The sequence below is a fragment of the Castor canadensis genome, chromosome 16, assembly GCF_047511655.1.
Source record: "Castor canadensis chromosome 16, mCasCan1.hap1v2, whole genome shotgun sequence".
Classification (NCBI taxonomy): domain Eukaryota; kingdom Metazoa; phylum Chordata; class Mammalia; order Rodentia; family Castoridae; genus Castor; species Castor canadensis.
The window spans coordinates 23,570,680-23,594,489 of NC_133401.1; the positions used below are offsets into that span (position 1 = coordinate 23,570,680).

At 41.0% G+C, this 23,810-nt stretch overlaps 1 protein-coding gene and 1 pseudogene across 1 annotated transcript in view; one reads left to right on the forward strand and one right to left on the reverse strand.

The window, feature by feature from the left end:
- Nucleotides 1-3,807: 3,807 nt before the first annotated feature.
- On the reverse strand, nt 3,808-4,995 carry LOC109699365 (uncharacterized; annotated as a pseudogene).
- An 8,260-nt stretch (nt 4,996-13,255) lies between these two features.
- The window catches only part of LOC109699364 (uncharacterized), a 58,565-nt gene continuing 48,010 nt past the window's right edge, over nt 13,256-23,810 (forward strand). Inside the window, 5 exon segments of the mRNA XM_074058137.1 lie at nt 13,256-13,548; nt 14,011-14,132; nt 17,444-17,644; nt 19,266-19,392; nt 19,667-19,759. Coding sequence (XP_073914238.1) covers nt 17,630-17,644; nt 19,266-19,392; nt 19,667-19,759 — 235 coding nt within the window. The 5' untranslated portion in view covers nt 13,256-13,548; nt 14,011-14,132; nt 17,444-17,629.

Genomic DNA, 23,810 nt, shown 5'->3' on the forward strand with positions numbered 1-23,810 from the left:
AATAGGGGTGTACTGATGGTATGCCTCATAGAGGCGCTCTAAGAAACCGGCCAGGCTTTCATTTTCCCCTTGGACAACTGCCTTTACCTTTGCAAAGTTGGTGGGCCTCCTAGCGGCCGCTCGGAGACCTGCCATAAGAGTCTGGCGGTAGATTCGGAGACGCTCCCTACCTTCTGCGGTCCCGAAATCCCAATCAGGGCGGCGTAGGGGAAAGGCCTCGTCTATGGCTAGTTGGAGGGTTGTGGGTCTCCCGTTGTCCCCCAAGACGTTCTTTCTAGCTTCATGGAGGATGCGCTCCCACTCCTCCGTCGTAAAAAGAGTATTGAGCAGCTGGTGACAGTCATCCCATGTAGGGCGGTGTGTATGCATGACGGACTCCAGGAGATCTATGAGACACTTAGGGTCTTCTGAAAAGGGTGGGTTCTGCATCCTCCAGTTATATAGATCACTGGAGGAGAAGGGCCAGTACTGAAACTGTTGCCCCCCTCCCGGTCCTCCTTGGCCTACCATCCGGACTGGAAATGTGGGGACAGTTTCCTCCCCATGTGTTGATGAGGAGGGCCCATCTTCTCCCTCCCTTTCCCGTACCCCTCGGGGGCGGAGTCTTCGACCCATTCCTCCTCCGGCCGCCAGTCCTGTTGGGGAGGATGAGGAAATTTCCTCCTCCGGAGCACTGGCCTGACCAGGGGGAGTCACATATGGGGGCGGCCGATCTTCCTCTACCCCCGCAAGGGATGGGTAAAGGGAGGAACTCTCCGGTAAGACCGGGGGTGGTAAAGAGGGTGTCCTATTTTGAGGACTGGTCAGGGAGGGAAGGGGAGGTTTCTCTTCCTCTTTTATGACCAAGGCAGGTGTGACTGGGGTTTTAGCCCCGGGAGCCGAACTGGAGGGGTGAGTCAGAAAAGCTGTTAACCAAGGGGAGGGGTTCCCCGCTAAGTCTTCCCAAACCAAAATGTAGGGGACCTGATCTGGGTGGCCTTTATTGCCTGATCGGAAAATGACAGCCTTGACCTTAGTGATCAGGTCTAGGGAGAGGGAACCTTGAATGGGCCATCCGACTCTGAAGGTGGGCCATTCTGCAGAACAAAGGGTGTCGAACTTACCTTTCTTAATGACCAGACCTGCATTTAATGCCCTTTTTTTGACTTCTGGAAAGTGAGAGAGAATCAAAGACTTTGGGGTTGCTTGTCCCTGTCCCATTGTGGGATGAGAAGCAACCACCAGGAGAGATAGAACAAAAAGGGTGAAAGCAACAATAACTCCACACACACAGAACACTCTCCACCACTCGCTTGGACCGGTCCTTCTCTCATGCTGGTGCACACCCCATTCAATCTCCTCACCGTCCAATTTGGATATCAGGCCGAAAGGCATCCACTTGACGGGTGGTCGGTCGACTAGTTCAATTAGTTCTTCACCTGGCGCCAGGATTCCTGAAATGCTCGAGCCCAAATGAGAGGAAAGCCTCTCCCAGCAGGACCTCGTGGTCTCCTTAACGAGATTCCCAGAATGAATCTCCCCGGGGATTGGCCAAATCCCTGCCGCGGCCCAAACGGGAACAATCATCTACCAATTAGTTCCCTCCAAATGAGAATCTCAGACTCTCCCAATGCCTAGGACTTGGAATCACCTCTGCTTTCTCGTGGACGGTCTGCCTTCTCGAAAAAGGGTATCTCGGTGGAACCTCCAAATGTTAGGGTCCGAGAATCCTATTCTTCCGAGAGACAGAGAGTCACGTGTGAATGCAATCAACAAAGCAGAGTTTATTGAGCTGGCAAGCCAGGGTCAAGCTCCCACACAGACACACAGGTCCGATTGGGCAGACAAGACCCCGAGCCTCTTTAGGGAAGATCTTATATAGGCCCCTACCGGCCATTACAGCAAAAGCCCGCACAGTACATAGCCAATGAGTTTGTAACACCACATACATTTCCAGCCTATCCATTTAAGAGTACATTACTTCTTATCCTATAGATTCAAGGGTCAGTATTCGCGCACACGGTTACATTTAGCAAGCAGGCAGGGCACATCTTGCACGTACTTCTAGTCATCTTTCGCAATCTGCTCACATTCCTCACATTCCTCACATTCCACCTGCCCCCATCCTGTTTATCTTATCCTGCACGGGGCATCCTGTGCTGGCTTTACTGGTTTCTGCTATGGGGATCTGCTGGGGTAAAGGGCACATCATTTCAACTGTAAGGTTTATAAATTACACACGGTCTTTAAATATTTCATATCAAAATCTTTAAGAAATAGTTGAGATGTTAACTGCAGGTTGTAATGGATTTCATGTTACATTGATTTTTTTAAAATCACCTTTCATGGCTCAAGCAGTTTATGTATTTGCTATACTTTTTATTCATTATTTTATGATGTACTCCTACTTATTAAAAAAAAAAAGCTATGTCCCTCAAGCCCAATTTTGATCCTCTTACATTTTGCTTTTAAGCAAGACCAGATTGCTTATTGGGTGAGATTCAGTCAACTAATTTAACAGTGTGTACTGAGTGCCTACTTTATACCAGCCAAATTTCTAGATATCTAGTAGATGTCTCTAGGCCTCCTCTGCCAAGTCCTTATGGAAAGAACAGATGCACAAATTAGCCTCCATCTTTTCTGGGACTTCAGGTGATCCTATATGACAGAGATTGGACTGAGTTGGTGTAGTCCCAGTATGTCATACCATTCCATGTTCTTTGACTCAAACCTTTCAACCTCAGTTGCTCACTCCAGGAAGAGGGGTCATGTCTCATGTTGCCCACCTAGCTCAAAGGATAAGATGCCCCTGCTGCCATTAGAAGAACCCTAGCACCCCAGTATTCCTTGGTTCTATTCCCCACACCATCTTTTTGAAGGACTTCAGTTGTCTGAAGTAATGTTTGACTAAGTTTAGAGTCAGAAAAATGTAACAGCTAATCATATGATCTCTAGTGGGCATGGAAGACATTTTTTTAAAAAAGCAAAAGAATCCACAAATAGAAAAAGTGAACACAAAACAATAACCTTAACCAAGTGATGTGGAAACAGAAGCTCTTTATTTTTGTAGTGGGAGGGATCTAACCCAGGGCCTGAGGCACTCTAGGCCAGTGCTCTCCCACTAAGCTACACACCTACCCCTGAGGCTGTCTCTTTTGAATTATGGGATTGTTAATGCACTAAATAAGAACATGGTTCAAGATATCATTCCAAAAATATATACCAGGTGTATTTTCTGATGTATGAAACCAGAAATGAAAAACTATTAAGCATTCCTCATTTTCACAGGATTTCTTTGCTTCAAGAGCACTTTAATATTGTACTAAAGGCACTCCAGTTGTGTTCATAGTGGTTTTTCTATAAAGACCTGATACATTCACTGTCTCCCAGCAGTTTCTCTCTGACATGAACTGACACCTTGAGGGCAAGGGATTTCCCACTATCACTGTATCATAGCCTCTTTCATGATGCCTGGTGATCACTCATGATAGGATCTGTCTTCCAGAAAAGGATTTCCTACTTTACATATGTGTAAGATTTCAAAATTTACAGTTAACCAGACTCTCAGCTAGACATTTTTTGCTCAAGGCTTTCCGCATTCAATGTATAGTGTTCTTCCTATGTTTTGTGACATAAAAGATGTAATTGACTACTAAAGGCAGGAGCACATTCACTGCGTTCATGAGTTGTCTCTCTGTGCAGATTCTCTGTTATCTCCTGAGGGTGTGAATGTGGCCACCGGCTGTCCCACAAGGACTATGTTTCTATTTTCTAGGCGCCCACTGCTATTCAGTGACATCTTTGAGGTCATGGAAAGTGTCTGCCCAGTCACCATATTAACAGGGTCTCCCACTTGCATGAGGCACTAGTATCCAGTAGGCTGTGTCTTACTGTAAGATTTTCTACCTTTATTGAATCTCTGCATTTCTCCCTGCTGTGTATTCTCATGTTTAACAAAGGAAGACATATAGGTGTATGTTTTCTCACACTCGTCACATCTATAGGGTCTCTCTTCTGTATGAGTTCTATTATGGGTCAATGAACATTGTCCTTTTAATGAAGGGTTTTACACAGTCACTGCATTTGTAGGGTTTCTCTTCTGAGTAAATTCTTTGATGTCTAATGAGTGCTTACTTCTGAGAACAGGACTGTCCAAACTCTGTGCATACAAAAGGAGTCCTGCCTGTGTGACACACCTCATGTGCTAGGAGGCCAGCCTTCTGGATGAAAGCCTTACCACAGTTGGAGCATATATAGGGTTTATCGCCAGTGTGAGTTTGTTGATGTATAATAAGGTTGCCCTTCTGAACACAGCCTATTCTATATTCACTATGTCTATAGGGTTTCTTATGTATATGAGTTCACTCATGTGCAATAAGCAGTAACTTCCTGGCAAAACCTTTCCCACACTCACTGCATACATAGGACTTATCTCCTGTATGAGTTTTCTGATGTTCAGCAAGCTGAGATTTCCTGAGGAAGGCTCTCCCACATTCACCACACTCACAGGATTTCTCTCCTTTGTGAATTTTTTGATGGTCAGTTAGGTTGAACATCTTGACGGTTTTCCCACACATGCTACATTCATGGTGTTTCTTTCTTAAATGAATTCTCTTTTGTTCAATGAGCAGAGGCTTCTGGGGAAAAGCTTTTCCGTGTTCAGGACATGTATTGCCTTTCTCTGTTTTGTGTGTTTCTAGTGTTTAAGGAATTGTGACTTAGTGCTGGTGGGTTTTTTTACTTTCGTGGAATTTAATTTCAGCTTGAGTTTCTTCACAATTATCATGGAGAAAGGATCTCCCATCTATATTAAACTCAGTAGTCTCCTTTATGGTACATCTTCTACTGTGGTTGATCAAACCTAAATATTGCCTCTGAGGTTTTCCATGTAAATCAAACATGTCATGATTTGGCATTAAAGGAAAATGACTCTGTCACTTTGAACATTTCCAAATGTGTTCTGTTCAGGGCACTGCTCCATTGTCTTCAGCATTGTTTGATTTTGCAATTGCTGCTGCAGATGATCCTCATCATTCTTAGCTTCTGGGAAAGAAAAAATGAATCTTTCTGATTCAATGAATGAGCATTATGTGGAATAAAACTGCTTTGAAAATGGCTGAGAGCTGAGTACTGATGGCTCACACCTACCATCCTAGCTACTTAGGAGGCTGAGATCAGAAGGATGTTGGTTCACAAGACCCCCATTTGAATAGCAAAGGAATGATAAGTGAATAAAACCAGAACTTATATAGAAAGATGACAAGGCTCATTAATGGATCTGAGGTTGGAAGAAGTAACAAACAGGGAATCAAAAGGTCTTCCTACCCATGAGGCTTGAGCTGATCGGTAAGTGGAAATGATTTATGAAAGGATAAGGAATATTATGAGGTTCAGAATATAAGGAAATCAAGTGTGCTTTTGGAAATTAGCACTTTGATATTAGATATCAAGATACAGATATATAGTATTTAAGAAAGGTCTTGAATAGAGATAACAATTTGGAAAGTGTGAGTATAAAAATATTATTTAAGGTCATCTTATTGGATGATTACATTCATAGAATGTGAACACTGAAAAAAGATAAAGGCACAACACAGTCACCTTCAAAACAATACTGGGATTTTTTCGAACTCATTGTCTCTTATATACTAATCCTTCATCTTGATGGTAACACCACCTTCTCCCTTGAGTCTGCATTTATGTCTGTGGTGGCTCAGTTAAGGACCACCTTCTTCCTTCTGAATAAAACAACTCTACCTTTAGTTTTTCTTAGACCATGTAGTTATAATGTATGGCTACAATCCTGTAACCCAAGTAAAAGGTAAGCTCTACATAAAAGCTAGAAAAATACAAAACCTAACCTCCACCATCAGGACTAAACACAATATTCAAAACAGGAAGCTAAACAATACAACTGTACATTAATATGATGTGCCCACTTTAATTTTCCCCTCCACCATTTCCAAACAAACACCCTCTAACATTGGCCTCCACGTAGTTGGTTTCAGGCCAATCTAGTAAACTAGGACACAATGTCCTCTGACTATGAGGTGGGAAAGGAGAGCTTCAGGAACAGAAGATAGTAGCAAAATATAATTGGACTAACAGAAAGATTACATTAAATTAAAGATTACAATTAGAATTAAAAATGCACAAAAGAATTACAGAAAAGCAGGCTTAAAGTTGTGATTTCGTTTAGAGTAGGGTTTGAGAATGAGAAATTATTTAGCTATCTTTTTGGTGGGTTTGAAGTCAGAGCTTTCTACTTGCTCAGCAGGCACTCTACAGGTTGAGCCATATCTCTAGCCTGAGAATGAGAAATTTTATAAAGAACTATGCTAATTAAGTGACAAGAACAGCAGAGAACTTAAATATTGAATCCCAGATGATAGAGAATAGTCAAGGAAACACCAGGAGGACCAGGATTTAGCATGTACAGAAGTATAAGAAAATCTCAACTGTAAAATGAATGAAGGAGAAAAGAGTTTTCCTGGAAGGAAGATGATTCTATTTCCCCAATCAAGAGTGTAAATTCAGAGTAGAGTTGTCATGAAGACAGGTAAGATATACAGTACTAGCATTTGTATAAGACAATGCTAATATGTCAACTTGCCAGGCATGGATGTATAACCATGACCACCTAGACTACCAGCTATTCAGGACACAGACACGACACCTTGGTTCAAGGTCAGCCTGGGCAAAACCTACTGAAACCCTCATCTTAAAAACAAGCCATGGGCTGGAAGTGTAGCTCAAGCAATAGAGTGCCTGCCTAGCAAGTGCAAAGCCCTGAGTTCAAACCCCAGTACTGAGGGCTAGCAGAATATCTCAAGTGCTAAGAGTGCCTGCCTAGCAAGTGTGCATTCAAAGCCCAGTGCTGCCAAAAACAACAAAAAACCCAGTACTGCAAAAAGAAAGAGGAAGGAAGGAAAGAGGGAGGGAGGGAGGGAGGAAGGAAGGAAGGAAGGAAAAGAAAAAAAAAGAAAATGCCAGGAACTATGGCCTATGGCCCCAGCTGCTTGGGAGACAGAGGGAGGTGTAGTTGGAGGCCAGGCTGGACAAAGTTAGTGTGAGACCCTATCTGAAAAACAAACAAAACAAAAAAAGGACTGGGGACTTGGATCAAGTGGTAGAGTACTTGCCTAGCAAGTATCAGGCCTGGAGTTCAACCCCCAGCACAAAAAAATAAAAAAGATGTTGGCTAGGAATCCCAACAGAGAGCAAGAGCTGAGCAACTGTGAATGAAGAATGGTTTTAAAGCCTATGAGACAGTACAGACAATGAAAGCATCTTCCAGAGAAGCTCAACATATGGAACAACAAAAGGCAACTCTTACAGTTTGAATATGAAATGTCCCCCAGAGGCTCTTGTGTTGAACAATTGGTCCCCAGCTAGTGGGCCTGTGAAAAAAGCAAAGTCATGTTTAAATATTCTGTAACTATGCAGTCATCTTGCTAACCTGAGAGCACTTGTAGTATTTGTAGCTCAGCAACTGTTTGCCAATCACTGAACCATACGCCACAGAATCACTCAAAAGTCATACAGTTTACACAGAGGATATAGTATGATTCTACCATGTAAATGACATCATGATGTCAAGCAAAACAACAAGTATTTGTTGGCCTTAAAAAAAGCCAAATATACATAAACTTTTATGTACAAAAGTGTACACAAAGCTGTGCATGGTGATGCATGTCTGTAATCTGAGCACCTGGGAGGTGGAGGCAGGAGGATCCTAAGTTCAAGACCAGTCTATGCTACATAGTCAGACAACCCTACTTTAAAAACAAGACTCAAAAAACTAAACAAAAGTATGTATGTATACAAGCATGTGTGTATGCACACACATAAATACACACATAGACATCCAAAATACAAGAAAACCAGGCATTTGTTAATGATGCATTAGCAAATTAGGTAAAAAATGTACAGGGACAAGTTTTGCTTTATTTTTATGTGCTTTGCTTCACACTGAAAATGTATCCATGACTTGTCAGTTCTTTCTGACACCACATACATCCCAACAATTCTCCAACTTTTGCTTCTGACACCAACTGGGTATTACACACTTTGATCCTGTTCTGATGCTAATTTTGGAGTTATCATCAGACTCCATAGATTTAAGGCTCAGTTCCACAAGACTATCCTCACCTCACATGCCACTCACAAGTACCAAGTCCCCAGGTTACTTGCACTTCTGTCTGACTTCACTATAAATTTGGGGGTTACTACAAACTGTCCTTTCAGATTCAATAATTTGCTAGGATGAAACTCAGAACTCAGTAAAATGTTATACTTAATTTATTATAAAGGATACAAACTCACCCAGACCAGATTTAAAGGTACATAGGGTAAGGCCTAAAATAATCCCAAGCGCAGAAGCCTCTATTCCCATGGGGTTGTGCTCCCCATGCTACATGTGTTCACTACTTCAGAAGCTCTCCAAAACTCATCTGGATTTTTGTAGAGGTTTCCATAAGGCAGGCCTGATTGACGAAATCATTGACCGTTAGTGACAGAACCAGGAAGTTGGGGTGGGACTGAAGTTTGGACATTAGCCTGTGGCACCACTGGGAGGTAGGTCTTTGGGCACATACCCTTGGAAGAGATATTGGGACTCTAGCTCCTTCCTGTCTCTCCATTTTCTTCCTGACATACATCCTGAGGTAAGCAGTACTGCACCACTAGACACTCCCTGCCATAATGTTCTGTCTCACCACAGGACTAAAAGCAATGGAACCAACCAACCAGGGACTAAAACTTCTGCAACAATGGCCAAAACAAAACTTTCCTTTTTGTAAGTTAATTATCTTAGATATTTTTACATAGTAATGGAAAACTAAGACAAGAGATGAGAGGTTAATAACTGGATTTGAACACAGGGCAGGGCTCTGTATTTTCCCAAATAAGGTTTTAAGTTCTGAAGCTTGAGATCAACAACCCAGGCCATCACCAAACAGGATTTTCAACTCCCTGTGACTAAATCTATACTCAAGCACCAGTTCAGAAACCCTTTCATGCAGGACATTTGAAAGCCATAGGAACCTTTCATTTCTCAGGCAATTAGGGTTTTATTAATGGATAAGCAGAGTGCAAAACAAGACTGGGTTTATGGGAAACAAGGTTGTGAGCCCTTGAAAAATTGTGTTCACTGCATTCTATATGGTCTAGACCCATTGAGAACATAGAATACTCATGTAAGAAACAGCCATACAGCCATGTGTGGCAGTTGACGCCTATAATCCTACCTACTCAGCAGAAATTGGGAGAGTGGTTTGAGGCCAACAAAACCAAAAAGTTTGAGACCCCATCTCAACCAATCAAATGCTGAGTGGTAACACACACCTGTCATTACAGCAACACAGGGAGAGTAAATAGGAGGATCATGAACTAGGACAATCAGGCATAAATGTGAGACCTCATCTGACAAGGAACTACAGCAAAAAGGGCTGGAGGTATGTCTCAAGTGATAGCGCACCTGCCTAGTAAGCACTGGATTTGAGGCTTTGAATTCAAATCCCACTACTGCCAAAAAAAAAGAAAGAAAGAAAAGAGAAATACAAAACCTGCTGGTACGTCTTTTAGAAAAATGCTGTTAAGGACAGTGTACCACATCACCTCTAGGAAAAACCACCAAAGAAATCTCCTTAGACTTCAGTGCCATGAAATACAGACATCTGTGGAACTGAGCTGTCTCTTCAGGCAGTACATGTCTTGTAACTTGCCATGATTCTCTAGTGGTATGGCTGACAGAGATATCAGATTTAATCTGATAGTTAATGCAGCCAACAAGGTCCTACATTAAAGAGAAATGTCCATATTATAATTCATGTGATAAAGTTTTAGTCAAGGAGCCTCAAAATGTTACATACCCATTTATAAATACCCCAAAACGGTAGATATGCAGGAAGATATGGTAACACACACATGGTATGCTAACACATGCAATTCCTGAATGTGAATAGTCATCTTAATTTTAAAAATAGGTACAAAATGATTGTATACTCAGATATTGCTGATATGTCTTGCTTTATTTTCTGATAAGTATTTAGTTACATATTTGATACTGCCTATATTATAACAGCAGAAAAGTTCCCCCATAAAATGACACTTATAAAAGCAAAATTCCCTTGATTCATTAAAGAATTTCCTCCTCAATATCAATTCTCCAATACCAACATATCTTCTCACTATATTTTACTCATCATAGTTTTTTTTTTGTCAGTACTGGAGTTTGAATTCAGGGCTTTGCACTTGTTGGCAGGCATTCTACTGCTTGGGTCACCCACCAGCATGTGTGTGTGTGTGTGTGTGTGTGTGTGTGTGTGTGTGTGTGTGTGTGTGTGTGATTTTTAAAATAGGGTTTCAATTTTAACTCTAAGCCAGCCTGGACCACAATCCTCCTATCTATGCTTCCTATCTAACTCGGAAGACAGGTCCATACCACCATGCCCAGTTTTTTAATTGTTTGTGATCAGGGTCTCACTATTTGCCCAAGCTGACCTTGAACTGTGATCCTCTTGATCTCAGCCTCCCAAGTAGGTAGGATTACAGCCTTAAGCCACTGCACCCAGCTTACTCACTGTACTTTGGCATGTTGAATTTTATGCTGGCAACATCCCCTTAATGAACACCTACATAGATCTTCCTTCCTGATTGGTTCCTCTGGCTTATATTCAATTGACATTTACTGGAAAAGGCATTACCTCCTCCCTGGCATTCTACCCAACACTATTCTGTTGCTCCCATTTCACTCATGATTTCTCTGCCTTATGAGTTTTCTAACGTAGAATGAGGGTAAACTTTTGAGAGAATATTTTCTGACATTCACTGCATCCACAAGGTTTCTTACCTGTGTGAATTCCTTGATATATAATAAGATGGGACTTCTGGACAAAAGATCTTGACATTTGCTTCATTCAGGAGGTTTCTGTCCTGTATGTGTTTCCTGATGCAAAATAAGGCTAAACTTGATGGGGAAAGTCTTTGACATTCACTACATCCATACGGTTTCTTTCCTGTATGGATTCTCTGATGAATAATGAGGCTAAATTTGTGAGAGAAAGTTTCTTCACATTGGAGATACAAGTTTTCTCTACTGAGTGAATTATTTAATGAATAAGGAGATAGGACTTCTGCTGAAGAAGTGAGTATCATTCACTGCACTCATAAGGCATCTCTTCAGTGTAAGACCTCAGGTGAATAGTAAGGTGTGACTTTTGGGTTAAAAGTTTATGACACTGACTGTACTCATAGGGTTTCCTCACCTGTGAGAGTTCTTTGGTGTAGGATGAGAATGAAATTAATGGAGAATGTTTTTCCACATTCATTTCATCCAAAGGGTTTAAGGAATGGGGAGAAAGTGAGATGACCTACAGGAATGCTTCTGGAGATTAGTACAGTACAGAGTTTGGATATTACTGTGGGCTCAGACTAAGCAAAGATAGATAAAGGAAAAGCTCTCCATCAGTGATGGGGATAGGTTAATATGTCCAGAGTGAAAGGTGAAGGGAAATGATGGATGGCAGGGGGGAGAAAACAGTGAGGGTGAAGCTTTGCTGCTGACCTAGGCAAGGCTAGAAAAAGGTAAAATGATCCTATAGTAGTGGTGCACACTCCTGTAATCCCAGTAATCTACAGGCTGAGGCAGGAGGATCACAAGTTTGATGCATAGGCTGCCCAAGGAGACCCTGTCTCAAAAACAAGAACCAAAACCCCCCACAAAGTATTGGCAGAAATCCCTGCACAGGATTTATCTTGAATTAAGTGTCTGCACATATAATCTCTACTAAATAAATGATTAGAATTGGAATTGTTGGGCCAGGAAGGAAATTTTTTATCTTCCAGATTGCTGTGCAAAAACATTCTATTAAAAATACACTTGGCTCATTGTTATCCATTTTCCTGCAAAAATTCAAGCTGTAAACTAATAGCTAATGTTTAAGTGTACTGTACACATTTCTTGAACAAGGACAATATTACAAGCATAATAATTGTTTTATCTTGCATTAAAAGCTATAATGGTGGACCTAAAAATTACCCTGACTTTGCATAGGAAAAAAAAGATTAAGAAAGGATGTCTATTTCCTCACAGCTTCATCAATAATTTAATCTTTGGCAACCTTAAAAATAAAAATCCTCCAGGCTATTTTGCTGTGGTTATTTTGGAGATGGGGGTCTCCCAAACTATTAGCCAGGGCTGGCCTCAACCTTGATCCTCCCCATCTCAGCTTCTTCCCATGTAGCTAGGATCACAGGCATGAACCACCAGCGCCTGGCTCTTGTTGAGATTTACCTATGCTGTTGTATGCATCTATAATTTGTTCTTTTACTATTGTTGAGTAGGCCTCCATAGTGTAGTTGTACCACAGTTTGCTTATCCATTCATCTATTGATAGACAGTTGGGTTGCTTCTTGTGTGAAGCTATTATGGAAAAAAGAAAGATTCTATGAACATCTTTTGCATAAATATCTAGGAGTGGAATTCCTGCATTGTAAGGTTCTTGCTTTTATTTTACAGTTCTCTTAGGTTAAGGACTGGAACAGTTTTGCAAGGATTTTTTTAAGTGCAAAACTTTTTTTTTTAGGATTTGATGATTTAACTATAGGGCCAAAATGGATTTTTTGTTTTGGGGCAATTGTCTATAGATTTATCATGATGGAGACTTCAAAATAACTCTTACACTCTATGACACACGGTAATTTTCTTCTGCTTATTCTTTCAGTAGAGGTCCACCTTAATTTTGGTTGGACTAGATTTAGAATTTACATTACGATGACTTATGTAAATACAATGTATAGCTCAGCTATATAGTGTACTGGGATTACTTTTCCTTTCTTGTGCTTTTTTATTCTCCCTGGGCTTGTCCTATTAATTGCTTTCAGATTTTCTGCCCCTCAGTTCTCACAAAGCCCCATGCTTACATATTGGCTCCACATAGAAAAATTTCATCTCTTACTGGATTCGCTCTTCCCATTGACGCGTTACTACTTTCTAAAGAAGGTGCCTCCTAGATGCTATTTTTCACTCTTCTTTGACCGTAGCCATTGACCCTGTGCCACAATTGCTTCTCCAGACCCTTTTCTGTTTTCAAGATCTTCTTGCGGTCCTCCACGCGCAGCCAGAAACGCCCCCACGCGGTAGTCTCCCATTCCTGCATTTGTACGGACACCTAACTTCCAAGATGGCCGCGCCCACTATGCCGTTTCCAAAGCATTCTTTGTACAAAGTGGGTGGCTTTTCTCATGCTTGTGCGTAAGATAAAGCTTCCGAAAGCCAACGCAATCTGGGGCGCAAGATTTAAGGCTGCGTGGGCAAAAACGGCCACTTTACCTCCTGCATGCCCAGTGGTGAAAGATGGCCGCTCCCGTTTACGTGTCGAGATGGGTGCGGACATATTACCTTTCCCAAGGCAAAGCCCGAAGTCTAGGCGTTCGCGTTCCTCAAAATGCTTTAAATACTCGTCGGCCTCCGTAAACCGGGCACGAATGCTGGGCGACCGCCCAGAAATGGTAGAATTCGCGAAGTTTTGCTTCTGAGCGATCCCGGTGGGTTCTGGAGAGAATGAGGTCAGTTCCATATCCTCTGTATGGAACAGAAGGAGAGGACGGGGGGTCGGTGGGTGCCCTTGTAGGGTAGAGCCATGGGAGGTGGGGAAACATATGGGAGCCTGTGGCAGGGGTGCTTTTAGGAGGTCAGGGATGCAGGGTCTGTCAGGGTCTCCTGTCTCTGCGAGACCCTGCTTGTGGGGCTCAGTGACTTGAGAATTGGAGTAGGGCTTGTGCGGCTCGATGATGGGGGAGCTGGGACGCGTGATCAGAGAACCCGGGTGTGGGGACCACGTTTTAGATTAACCCGAGGGGTTCAGGGAGGCCCAGGTGTGCCAGTCTTTTGAGCGGCTTGTGAAGGCTCAAGAGGACCTGGCACCCTGGTTGCTGTGTGTTTTTAAGGTTGTATTTCCTGCCATGCTTTGCTCAATGGGATTTTTCTCTACAATGTATTTGATTTTCGTCCCTTCCCTTCCCTTCCAGACAGGGTCTCACTGTGCAGCACAGGCTAGCCTTGAACCTAGCCTTGAACTCAGGATCCTCCTGCCTCAGCCTCCTGAGTGCTGGGATTAAGGGTGTGTTCTACAATGCGAAGGTTAAAAGATGTAAGTGCACGTTTAGTGATATCCTCTGGTCCATCCTCCTTCCTTCCCCAGGAATAACTGTTCTCTGGAACTTGTTTTGTAGAATGTATGTTTTACTAAATATGTGTGTATGCACAAATCACATATATTCTTGTTTTATAGGTTTTATGTGTGAGTGTGTGTGTGTGTGTGTGTGTGTGTGTGTGGCTTGCTGTACATACATGTATTTTCAGGAACAGTTCTCCCCCTTCTGATGTAAAGGCCTAGCCACTAGAAAAAAACAGAAATGATTACATTCCACAGAAAGTGCTTGTCAAAAATGACTGTAAAAGGAAGACAGGGGTACCAGTGGGAAGGGGAAGGGGGACAGGAGAAGGTACTGGAGGGTGAACATCACTGAAGAACACTCATTATATATATGTTATATGTAATATATACATATATATGAAGACAACACAATGAAACCCACGAAATACTGTATGAAAAGTAGGGGAGAGGGAGAAAGGCTAAGGGAGGGCAATAGAGGGGTGAATCTGCTTAAAGTGTATTTTATGCATCTATGGCAATATCACAATGAATCCCTTTTGTACAATTAATGTATGCTAATAAAAAGGTTTTGAGGTAGAATTTTTTTTATATACTTTTGGATAAAGAGCTGTGGAGACTTATGGAAAGGAAGCCTTGTCATTGAAGTACACACTCTGGATGGCACTAAAATGTTGCATCCATTGCTTTCTACTTATAAGTAGCACATGGTTTACAATGTAGCTTGTGACAGTGTTTCTATGCAGGTAGCTAGAGGGAGACCTCATGATGACTCCATCAAGTGCATGCTCTCATCCTTTGTGTTTATCACTGGAGGAAAGCTGAAGAATAGAACTGGGGATGTGGCTCCAGCAGTAAAGCCCTGCCTTTTAAGTGTGGAGCCCAAACTTCAAATCCCAGTACTGCCAAAAAAAAAAAGCCTTTCTGGCTGGGTGTAATTCTAGATACACTGGAGAGCAATAGAAATGCAGTTTAAAGTCAATTGTCTGGGGTGGGGGGGGGATTGGACTGGAGAGGGGAGCGTTATCAAGACCCTATCTCCCATGCAAGTACTAGCCAGGCCTGACCTTGCTTAGCTTCCGAGTTCAGATGAGATCAGGCACATGCCATAGATACAAGACCCTATGTCAAAAAACAAGTGGAGCTGGATACCAATACCTCCTGCCTGTGATCTTAGCTACTTGGAAGACTGAGATCAGGAAGATCATGGTTTGAGGCCAGCCTGGGAAAATAGTTCATTAGACCCCCTACTTCCAAAATAACCAGAGCAAACTTGGACTAGAGGCATGGCTCAAGCAGTAGAACACCTTCTTTGCAAATGTGAAGCTCTTGAATTCAGACCCTAGTCCCACTACACACACAAAAAGAAGTGGGCATAGTGATTCATACCTATAATCCCAGCTGTGTGGAAGGATCATGGTCTGACATCAGCCCAAGCAAATATACAAGTCCTATCTGGAAAATAAATGAAAGCAAAAGGGACTGGAGGTGTGGCTCAAGTGGTAGAGCACCTGCCTTGCAAGTGCAAGGCCCTGAGTTCAAATCCCAGGACCACCAAAAAAGAGAGAAAGAAAACAATCTGGCCTATAGAAAGCCTTTAGTACTGCTTATCTCTGAACTGCTGCTTTCAAGACGAGTGAGTATGCAGCTTCTCCGTTTGTGTTTGTGGAAGAAGGTGGTGTGTGTGTCACTATTAACAGGCTGATTCTTCAAGTTCAAATAACATCACCATCCCCCAGGTAATGCTGTGGGAATTAAACTTCCTTAAGGTAGTAGTGGAGAGAGTGAAGTATTATAAGAGTGTTTGGCTAAGTGAATGCAGCAGCAGGTAATGAACATGAGTTGTTTTTTTTTTTTTTTCGAGGGGGGGTTGTTGTTGTGGTACTGGGGCTTGAACTTGGGGACTATACCTTGAGCTACTCCACCAGCTCTTTTTGGTGAAAGGGTTTTATCAAGATAGGGTCTCAACTATTTGCCTGGGTGGCTTTGAACTGCAGTCCTCCTGATCTCTACCTCCTTAGTAACTAGGATTACAGGCATGAGCCACCAGGTCCCAGCTTGAACATGAGTTCTTGGAGACAGGCAGACTTGAGTTGAAATTCTAGCTCTGCTGTATGCTGTGTTTTTAGATGACATGGTTTATCTATAAGCTTTTGGTTGATGCTGAAGTAGGAAATGCTTAAATATAAGGGTATAATGAAGTGACTGGTAGTGAAAAATTAAGATAATGCCTGTCGTTTGCCCAGTACATTTGTTTTTAACCTGAGGTATGACTACACGTGAGATGTGCACAGACTTTTGAACAGGTACCTGAGCATACATGGTTTTTAAGAAACAAATGTCTAAATCTTTACCTTACATATGTCCTCTTTCAAAAATGAACCTGTCTGAGAAGTCCTTTGGTACCTTCCTGGTTCTTTTTTTCCACTTTTCCATTCACAGTCACTCCACTTTCACTTCACAGAAGAAAGACATGTTGCCCATACTTTTAGAATAGTCTGTTTTATTACCCTCAGTGTAAAAGCTTATAGGGCTCCCTATAAAGGAACAGTTAGAGATGGTCTTGAACTAAAGTGAATGAATGCAGCTGTGCTAGGATATGGGCCCAGGAGAATTTACCACAGACCCTTGGTGTCTGCAGGGATGTGGTTCCAAGGAGAATACAGTTGAGGAAAAATCACAATGCTCAGGATGCATAGAATTCAGTATTCTAAAATGGCTCAAATTTACCTATACCATATGTACAGTAGGTTTGAGCATCCATAACTTGAGACTGCATGGAATAGGCTATATTACTGTCACAAAATTATTGTTGTATACATTAATACTGCTCACCAAAAACTAGGTCTTATTTCATGCTCTTTCAAATACTACAGATACTTCATTTATTTTTCCCATGATGCTGCCCAACTTCTAAAGACATGTCACTTACAACAAATTGCAAACTTTCACTTTCTCACTTAAATTAAGCACATTAATTTTTACCTAGCTTTTGGGGCACCATTTGTTTTGTGGGAAGCAGATTTTTACAAAATTAATGACAAGGAAACCCTCAGAGCAGATCACACAGTGATTGAAACAGAACTAAAAGTAATGTGGGATAACCGAGAACTTCTTCACATCAGCTGAGCTGCATTTGTACACATGTGGGAGTTTCAAATTTTTGCTCTTAAATTTTCTTATTTTTTAATTTATCACTTTTTCAACCATGATAGGTCAAAAACACATATAATAAATGTACAAATAAGGTAGGCTTATTGTACACTTAAAGTGAGTTTATTCTTCAGACCACAGGTCCTGACTTCTAGAGCAAGACACATCAGAAGAAGTGAAAAGGATGTGCCAGGACCCTGGATATCATCGTCTCTGGAGATACTGTGGAAACTCATTTCTATTGAGAAATTTAGAGCAGTTCAGAAGAGACTAAAGACACAGTCTGCTAGATTCTGGCTATTTACCAATGGCAGAAGAAAATGATCAAAACCCAGGTGACTTTGGGTTTGTTTTATTCTTCATTCCATTATTCACTTTCTGGAGGACTTTCAAAGTCAGTGTAATTAAATTAAAAATTAAAATTTTATTAGATAGAATTTTTGCCAAAATGCACATAGATGCTAATTTCAACATCAAGGCAAAATAGAATTAGGAATATATTATCCATGTGTGTGGTATCATAGAAAGATACTTGGTCTTCTAGCACAGAGCCCTAAAAGCCTTGGAATTTTCCTAGTGATAGGAACATCTTTTGTTCTAGAAAAGTGACTCTTAGTAGACCCCTAAAACAGATTTGGAGGGAGACTGGTTGCCAGAAAGAGCACACCTTGTTTGTAAGTAAGCTTGGAACTTTTGATCATACCTCAACTTCTAGGGAGAAAAGTGGACCTGGAAATTGAATTCAGTTACCAGTGACCAATGATAGAATCAATTATGCCTATGTAATGAAAGCTACATAAAAACCTCTTGAGGGCTGGACACATGGTTCAAGTGATAGGAGTGCTTGCTTAGCAAATGCAAGACCCTGAGTTCAAACTTCAGTAGAGGGAGGGAGGGGGGAGTGAAGGAAAGAAGGAGGCAGGGAGAGAGGGAGGAAGGAAGGAAGAAAGAAGGAAGGAAGGAAGGCCACCTCTGAATGACGGGGTCCAAAGAGTTCTGGGTTGGTAACCACATTGAGGTGCTGGGATTGGGATTGAGGTGCACAGTAGAAATCCATGCCATCCCTACACCCCCAGACCTTGCCCTGTGCATCTCTTCCATTTGGCCCTTCTGTGGCTTATCTTTTATAATAAACAGGTAGAAAATAATTTCCTAAGTTCTGTCTTGTTTATATACTTCACCATTTTGTCCTTATGTTTCATTTTGTGTAGTTTCTTCAGATCAACTTTCCAGTTCACTAATTATGTCTTCAATGGATACTGTTAACATGCCTGATAATACAAATAAAAAACCATGTGTATGGTTTTTGAGTAATACTATGGATTTTCTTGATTTGCTTAATAATACTTAATAGTTGCTTTTTATTTGGACATGTTTTGAAAGATTCTTTTATTCTTCCTAACATATAAAATATGCTTATTCAATATATAGCATCTTATAATTAGAATGTCTAGAGTTTATTTGTTTTTTGGTGATACTTAGAGCTTTGTGCTTGGGAGGCAGGCGTGCTACCTTTTGAGTCACGCCTCCAGCCCTCGAGTTGTTTTTAAATGATTCATTCTGATATTCAGTATGAAGAATTGTGGTGAATGTAGAAATATGCTTCATTCATTCTAATATCACTGGGTTATGTTTAGTACCTGGAAGACGTGCTCAAAACAAACAAAAAGGGAAAATTAACAAGAAGGTTAATGATTAGTTATCACAGATACTTCTTATTTGTTAAATGATGGATTACTACATAATTGCAGAATGTTTTCCTAGACATAGATTTTGAATACAGATTTTTGGGGATAGATTTTACTTCTATCAAAACATTATCTTTTTAAAAATCACAACACCTAGGAATATAGATGAAGCTTATATGGTGTAAATGAGCAGAACACTGCCCTTCATGTTCCTTCCATGTCAATAAAAGAGAAAGGCTTCAAGTTAAAAAAGACCATGTTGTTATAGGAGTTGCTGACCCTGGAGGATGTGGTTGTGGTGTTCACCTGGGAGGAGTGGCAGCTCCTGGGGCCTGTGCAGAAGGACCTGTACTGGGACGTGATGCTGGAGAACTACAGCAGCCTGGTATCAGTGGGTGAGAACAGCAGCCCTGTGTCACTTAGGGGGTCCCAGTCAGTGGCCTTTCCTTTCTCAGTATCTGACAGCTCACGAGCGCCTGTGGTGTCTGTAGGGGTAGATTCTCAGTCCCTCTCTGGACATCAGATAATTGGGTATAATATGACCCCTTCTGAGAAAAGCTTTTGCTTTGCAGACATGAATTACATAGTTTCTAAAACAGAACATTCTCCCAGATAGATAGATCATACCCCAGTTTTGGGAGCCGAAGACTTGTTATTTCCCATGAACAGGTTATCAAGCCAGCAAGTCTGATACCCTCTCCAAGTTGCTCCAAGGAGAACCATGGACAGTGGATGGTGACATTCACAGTGGAATCCATCCAGGTGAGTGAGTGAAACCTACAAGGAAGGTGGCCCAGGACATACTCTGCTCATCAGAGGTGTAACAGCCGTAAGTGTCTGATGATATGTAAACAGAGCCTACACATCTCATTCTCCCCAAACTAAACTCTTTTTCTTTTAAGGTATTTAGACCAGCCTACACCTTATCTCTTGGATTTGACCACTGTTAATTTTTCTCTAGATCTTGATTTTTCTAGCTAGGTTTCTTCTTTTTTGAACTTCAAGATTTATTCTTTTTCTCCCTACTTGTTTCTTCTATTTCTCTTGCTATGAAGTTCTTCCTTACATGCTTGTATCCAATGAGAGATCTTTCATTTCAGCACTGTCTTCTTACTGCTCCTTCCTTCTACTTGAGCAACATGGCTTTCCCTTCCTAATATCCACCCTTACTTTAGATTCTGTACCTCAAAATAGCTTATTCTGTTCACACCTGCCCCCTAAGCTGCTCTTTCCCCCACTCTTAAGATCCTACAAACATTTTGTTTTCCACGTTTTGCTCTGTTTTAAATCCTGAAAAAGTTTCAATCATTCCAATGAGTTAAGCTCTTCTTTGTAGAGACTCTTAGGTGGATACACCCCTGAATATTTTCTTTTTTAAGATTAAAGTAGGAGAGTTTATTGAGATAGAAAAGTATAAAGTGGGATAGTAGAGCCCCCAGAGTTGGCAGGGGAGTCCCAAGAGAGGGTGCCCTGCCCCTGAGTATTTTCTAACTTAAGTGTTTGCAGTTATATTTACCCATTCCCATAAAAACTTCACCAGCTAATCCTGGCCAATCCAGAAGTACCTTAAAACTTCCCTACCATCTCAGCTTCCTTACTTAAAAGATTTTGCTCTTCCTGGGTTTTGTGTTTGTTTATTTGAATTCTCATCTTCCCATTCCAGTCCAGCTTTGCTCATACCAGGTTTGCTTTCATTTCCTTGTATAATTGTTAATTCTTCTCATTACTTTACTTTCTCTTAAGTGGTATAACTGGACTCATTCCCTTAAAACTTTGCTTTTCTTATCATAGTCTGATGGAATCAAGTCCCAAGTTAATCACGGCAACCACATAAGAGAAATTTCTCTTCTGTGAAGTGATATTCAGTGAGATGTCCGTGATACAGGCTCATCATGCTTATAGAGTTTGCTTTCCTCTTCCTTTTTTTTTTTTAATTGTTGTTTTGTTTGCTTGTTTTGTTTTGTGGTGCTTGGTATGGTACCCAGGATCTCTCACATACGAGGCAAGTCCTACATTCCCTAACCCCATTACTTATTTGTCTATTTTTTTGGTAGTACTAGGGTTTGAACTCAAGGCCCCATGCCTGTTAGACAGGTGCTGCACCATTTGAGCCATGCCCCCAGATCTTAAATATTTTTGATAGCATATTACTTATTGGTCCTGAGAGCTGTGAACAACAACAAAAATTCTATGGATTACATTCTAAAGGGGGAAAAATAATCAAAATAAGTCATGTCTTGTAGAAAGTGCTGGAAAGATCAGTAAAACAGTGTGATGGAATAGTGTGTGAGGAGTCTGGGGGTTGCTCTTTAGGATTGGTATGGCTCTAGTGAGCAGTCTCTGATCTGAAGTATTAGGCACACTAGTAGATAACTTGGGTGAATTACCTTTGACCTGGACAAAATAGCAAGTTCAAAGGCCCAGGGCAGGTGTATGTTTGAGGAACTCCAAGGAAGCTTATTGGAATTCAGAAAAATGAACAGGAACAGTAGTGGTTGAAGATAATATGGATATTAAGATAAGGCAGCTAGAATTTAGAGTTGACAGGTCATGTAAGACCTTTTAAAGACATTTCAAGGATTGGGGTTTTTTTTAAATCATGAAACGAGGGAGTTTTAAGTAAAGAAGTAACACAATGTAATTTATACTTAAAAGGATCTGTTTGGCAACTTTGTAGAAAGTAGACAGTAGCAAGCACAGGTTGAAGCCTGAAATCCACCTGGGATGCTATTGCTATAGTACTAGACAGGGCCCTTGTCTTTGACTTAAGTGGAAGAGTGAGGGTGGTGTTAGTCATTTTCTGCATATACTTGCAAAGAAGAACAGATGGAATTTACTATTGATGTAAACAAAGGGTGTGATCAAAGAAACATTCAAATGAAAACATACAAATGAAGGATGGAGGTGAGGATTTTGGCATGAGTCCCAAGGAATGGAGTTTTCCTGAGATGAAGATGCTATTCTGTTTTGGATATTGTAATTTAGGTGAGCTTGTTCACTTTCATGTAAGTACACTCTGCTGCAGTTGGATGTCCCAAATTCAGGAGAGGTTAGGACTAAAGATAGAAAGAAATTTGGACAAGGTAAGGTCTTCAGTAATGAAATACAGATAAAGAAGAAGTTTGGGGCTGGCTGAGTGGCTCAAGCAGTAAGAGCATTCCTTACAAGCATAAGGCCCTGAGTTCAAACCTCAGTGCTACAAAAAAAAAAAAAAAGGTTTGAGTATTTCTTAAGTGCATGGTTTCTGTTGCATATCCAAGATCTTTTCTTCCGAGTCTATTTGTATTAGAATTGGGGTGAAAGCCTGAACTAGTTGATTCGTGATGCTGCAGACAGGACCTCCTGAGCCTAGCTCATGAATCACATGCTTGAAGAGATTGAATGTACTGAGCAATAAAACAATACTTCCAAGAAAAAGATTTTAGTAGCAAATAGAAAACAAAACTATGTCTAATATATAGAAATTCAGCCGTTAAACTTGAGGTATATTTTGCTGCAATTCAGGACTTATCAAGTTAACTGTTCAAACAAGCTGTACAGGTAGGGAATGCTTTTGAAACTTAGGGAAGACAGAACTTTCAAGTTACCTGGAATAGGGAGTGATAGCATGATATATAGGAGACATATCTAGTATATATATATTTTTTTTTTTTTTCTAAATTTGCAGTGCTGGGTATTAGACTCAGAGTCTCACAACTCTGAGGCAATTGCTCTACCACTGAGCTATACCTCCAGCCTTATAGTTAGAATTTGAATTAAAGAAAATGATGAAGGTCAAAGAGTGAAAGGTACACACATATACAGCAACTATGTAGAGGCAATAGATAATATATAATAGATAAAATAACAGATAATTAGTGGGACTATGGTGATCATTTCACAATGTTCATACATTAAAAACACCAAATTGTACACCTTAAATGTATACAATCTTCATATGTTGTTGATATCTCAATCAAGCTGTTGATTAAAGAAAAAGAAGTAGCCAGGTGCCAGTGGCTCACACCTTTAATCCTAGCAACTTGGGAGGCTTGAGATCAGGAGGATTGTGGTTTGAGGCCAGCCCAGACAAATAGTTGCTGAGACTCCCATCTCCAAAAGAACCAGAGCAAAATGGACTGGAGGTGTGGCTCACACAGTAGAGTGCCTGCTTTGCAAAACTGAAGCACTGAGTTCAAAACATCAGTCCCACCAAAAGAAAAAGAAAAAGAATGATGTAAAGTTGAAAGGGAGAAAAGCCTTTTGAAGAACTGCCAGAAGACTGGCCTGAATCTAGCCATGTGAAGGTCAGAAGGTATTTGTAGGTTAACTAATTGAGGATGAACATGAATAAGTGGGGGTAATCATGGTAAACTTTCTTACTAGGTTGTTTAATGTATAATTGAGATAGAATGGTGGGGGGTGTAACGTTTCTTTGTATTACCATTGGATATGTAATCTTACTTTTAACTGGGTGGCAGAAGTATAGTAATAGTAAGGTACATCCAGTATGTCTAAGAAAAATGGAAGGCAAAGCTGCCAGGAGTCTTGATCTGAGATCAGAATTGTGATCCTTTAGAGTCTTTTAAATGGTGGCAACCAAGATATTTATGTAGAATTTTAAAAGACAATTCTGATTATCACAAGACATGAGTTTCCTGATTATTTCATCAGAGGTTCTGAAATAGGATCAGTTAGAATATTACATGTGAATAAGTACAAAATGTGACTGAAAAAGGTGTCAGTTCCCTGGCCTGTGTAGCAGCACATTGTTTGAGTTTTGTGTGATCTGAATTCCATTGGGGATCAATATTTTTCCCTTTCTGTATTGATA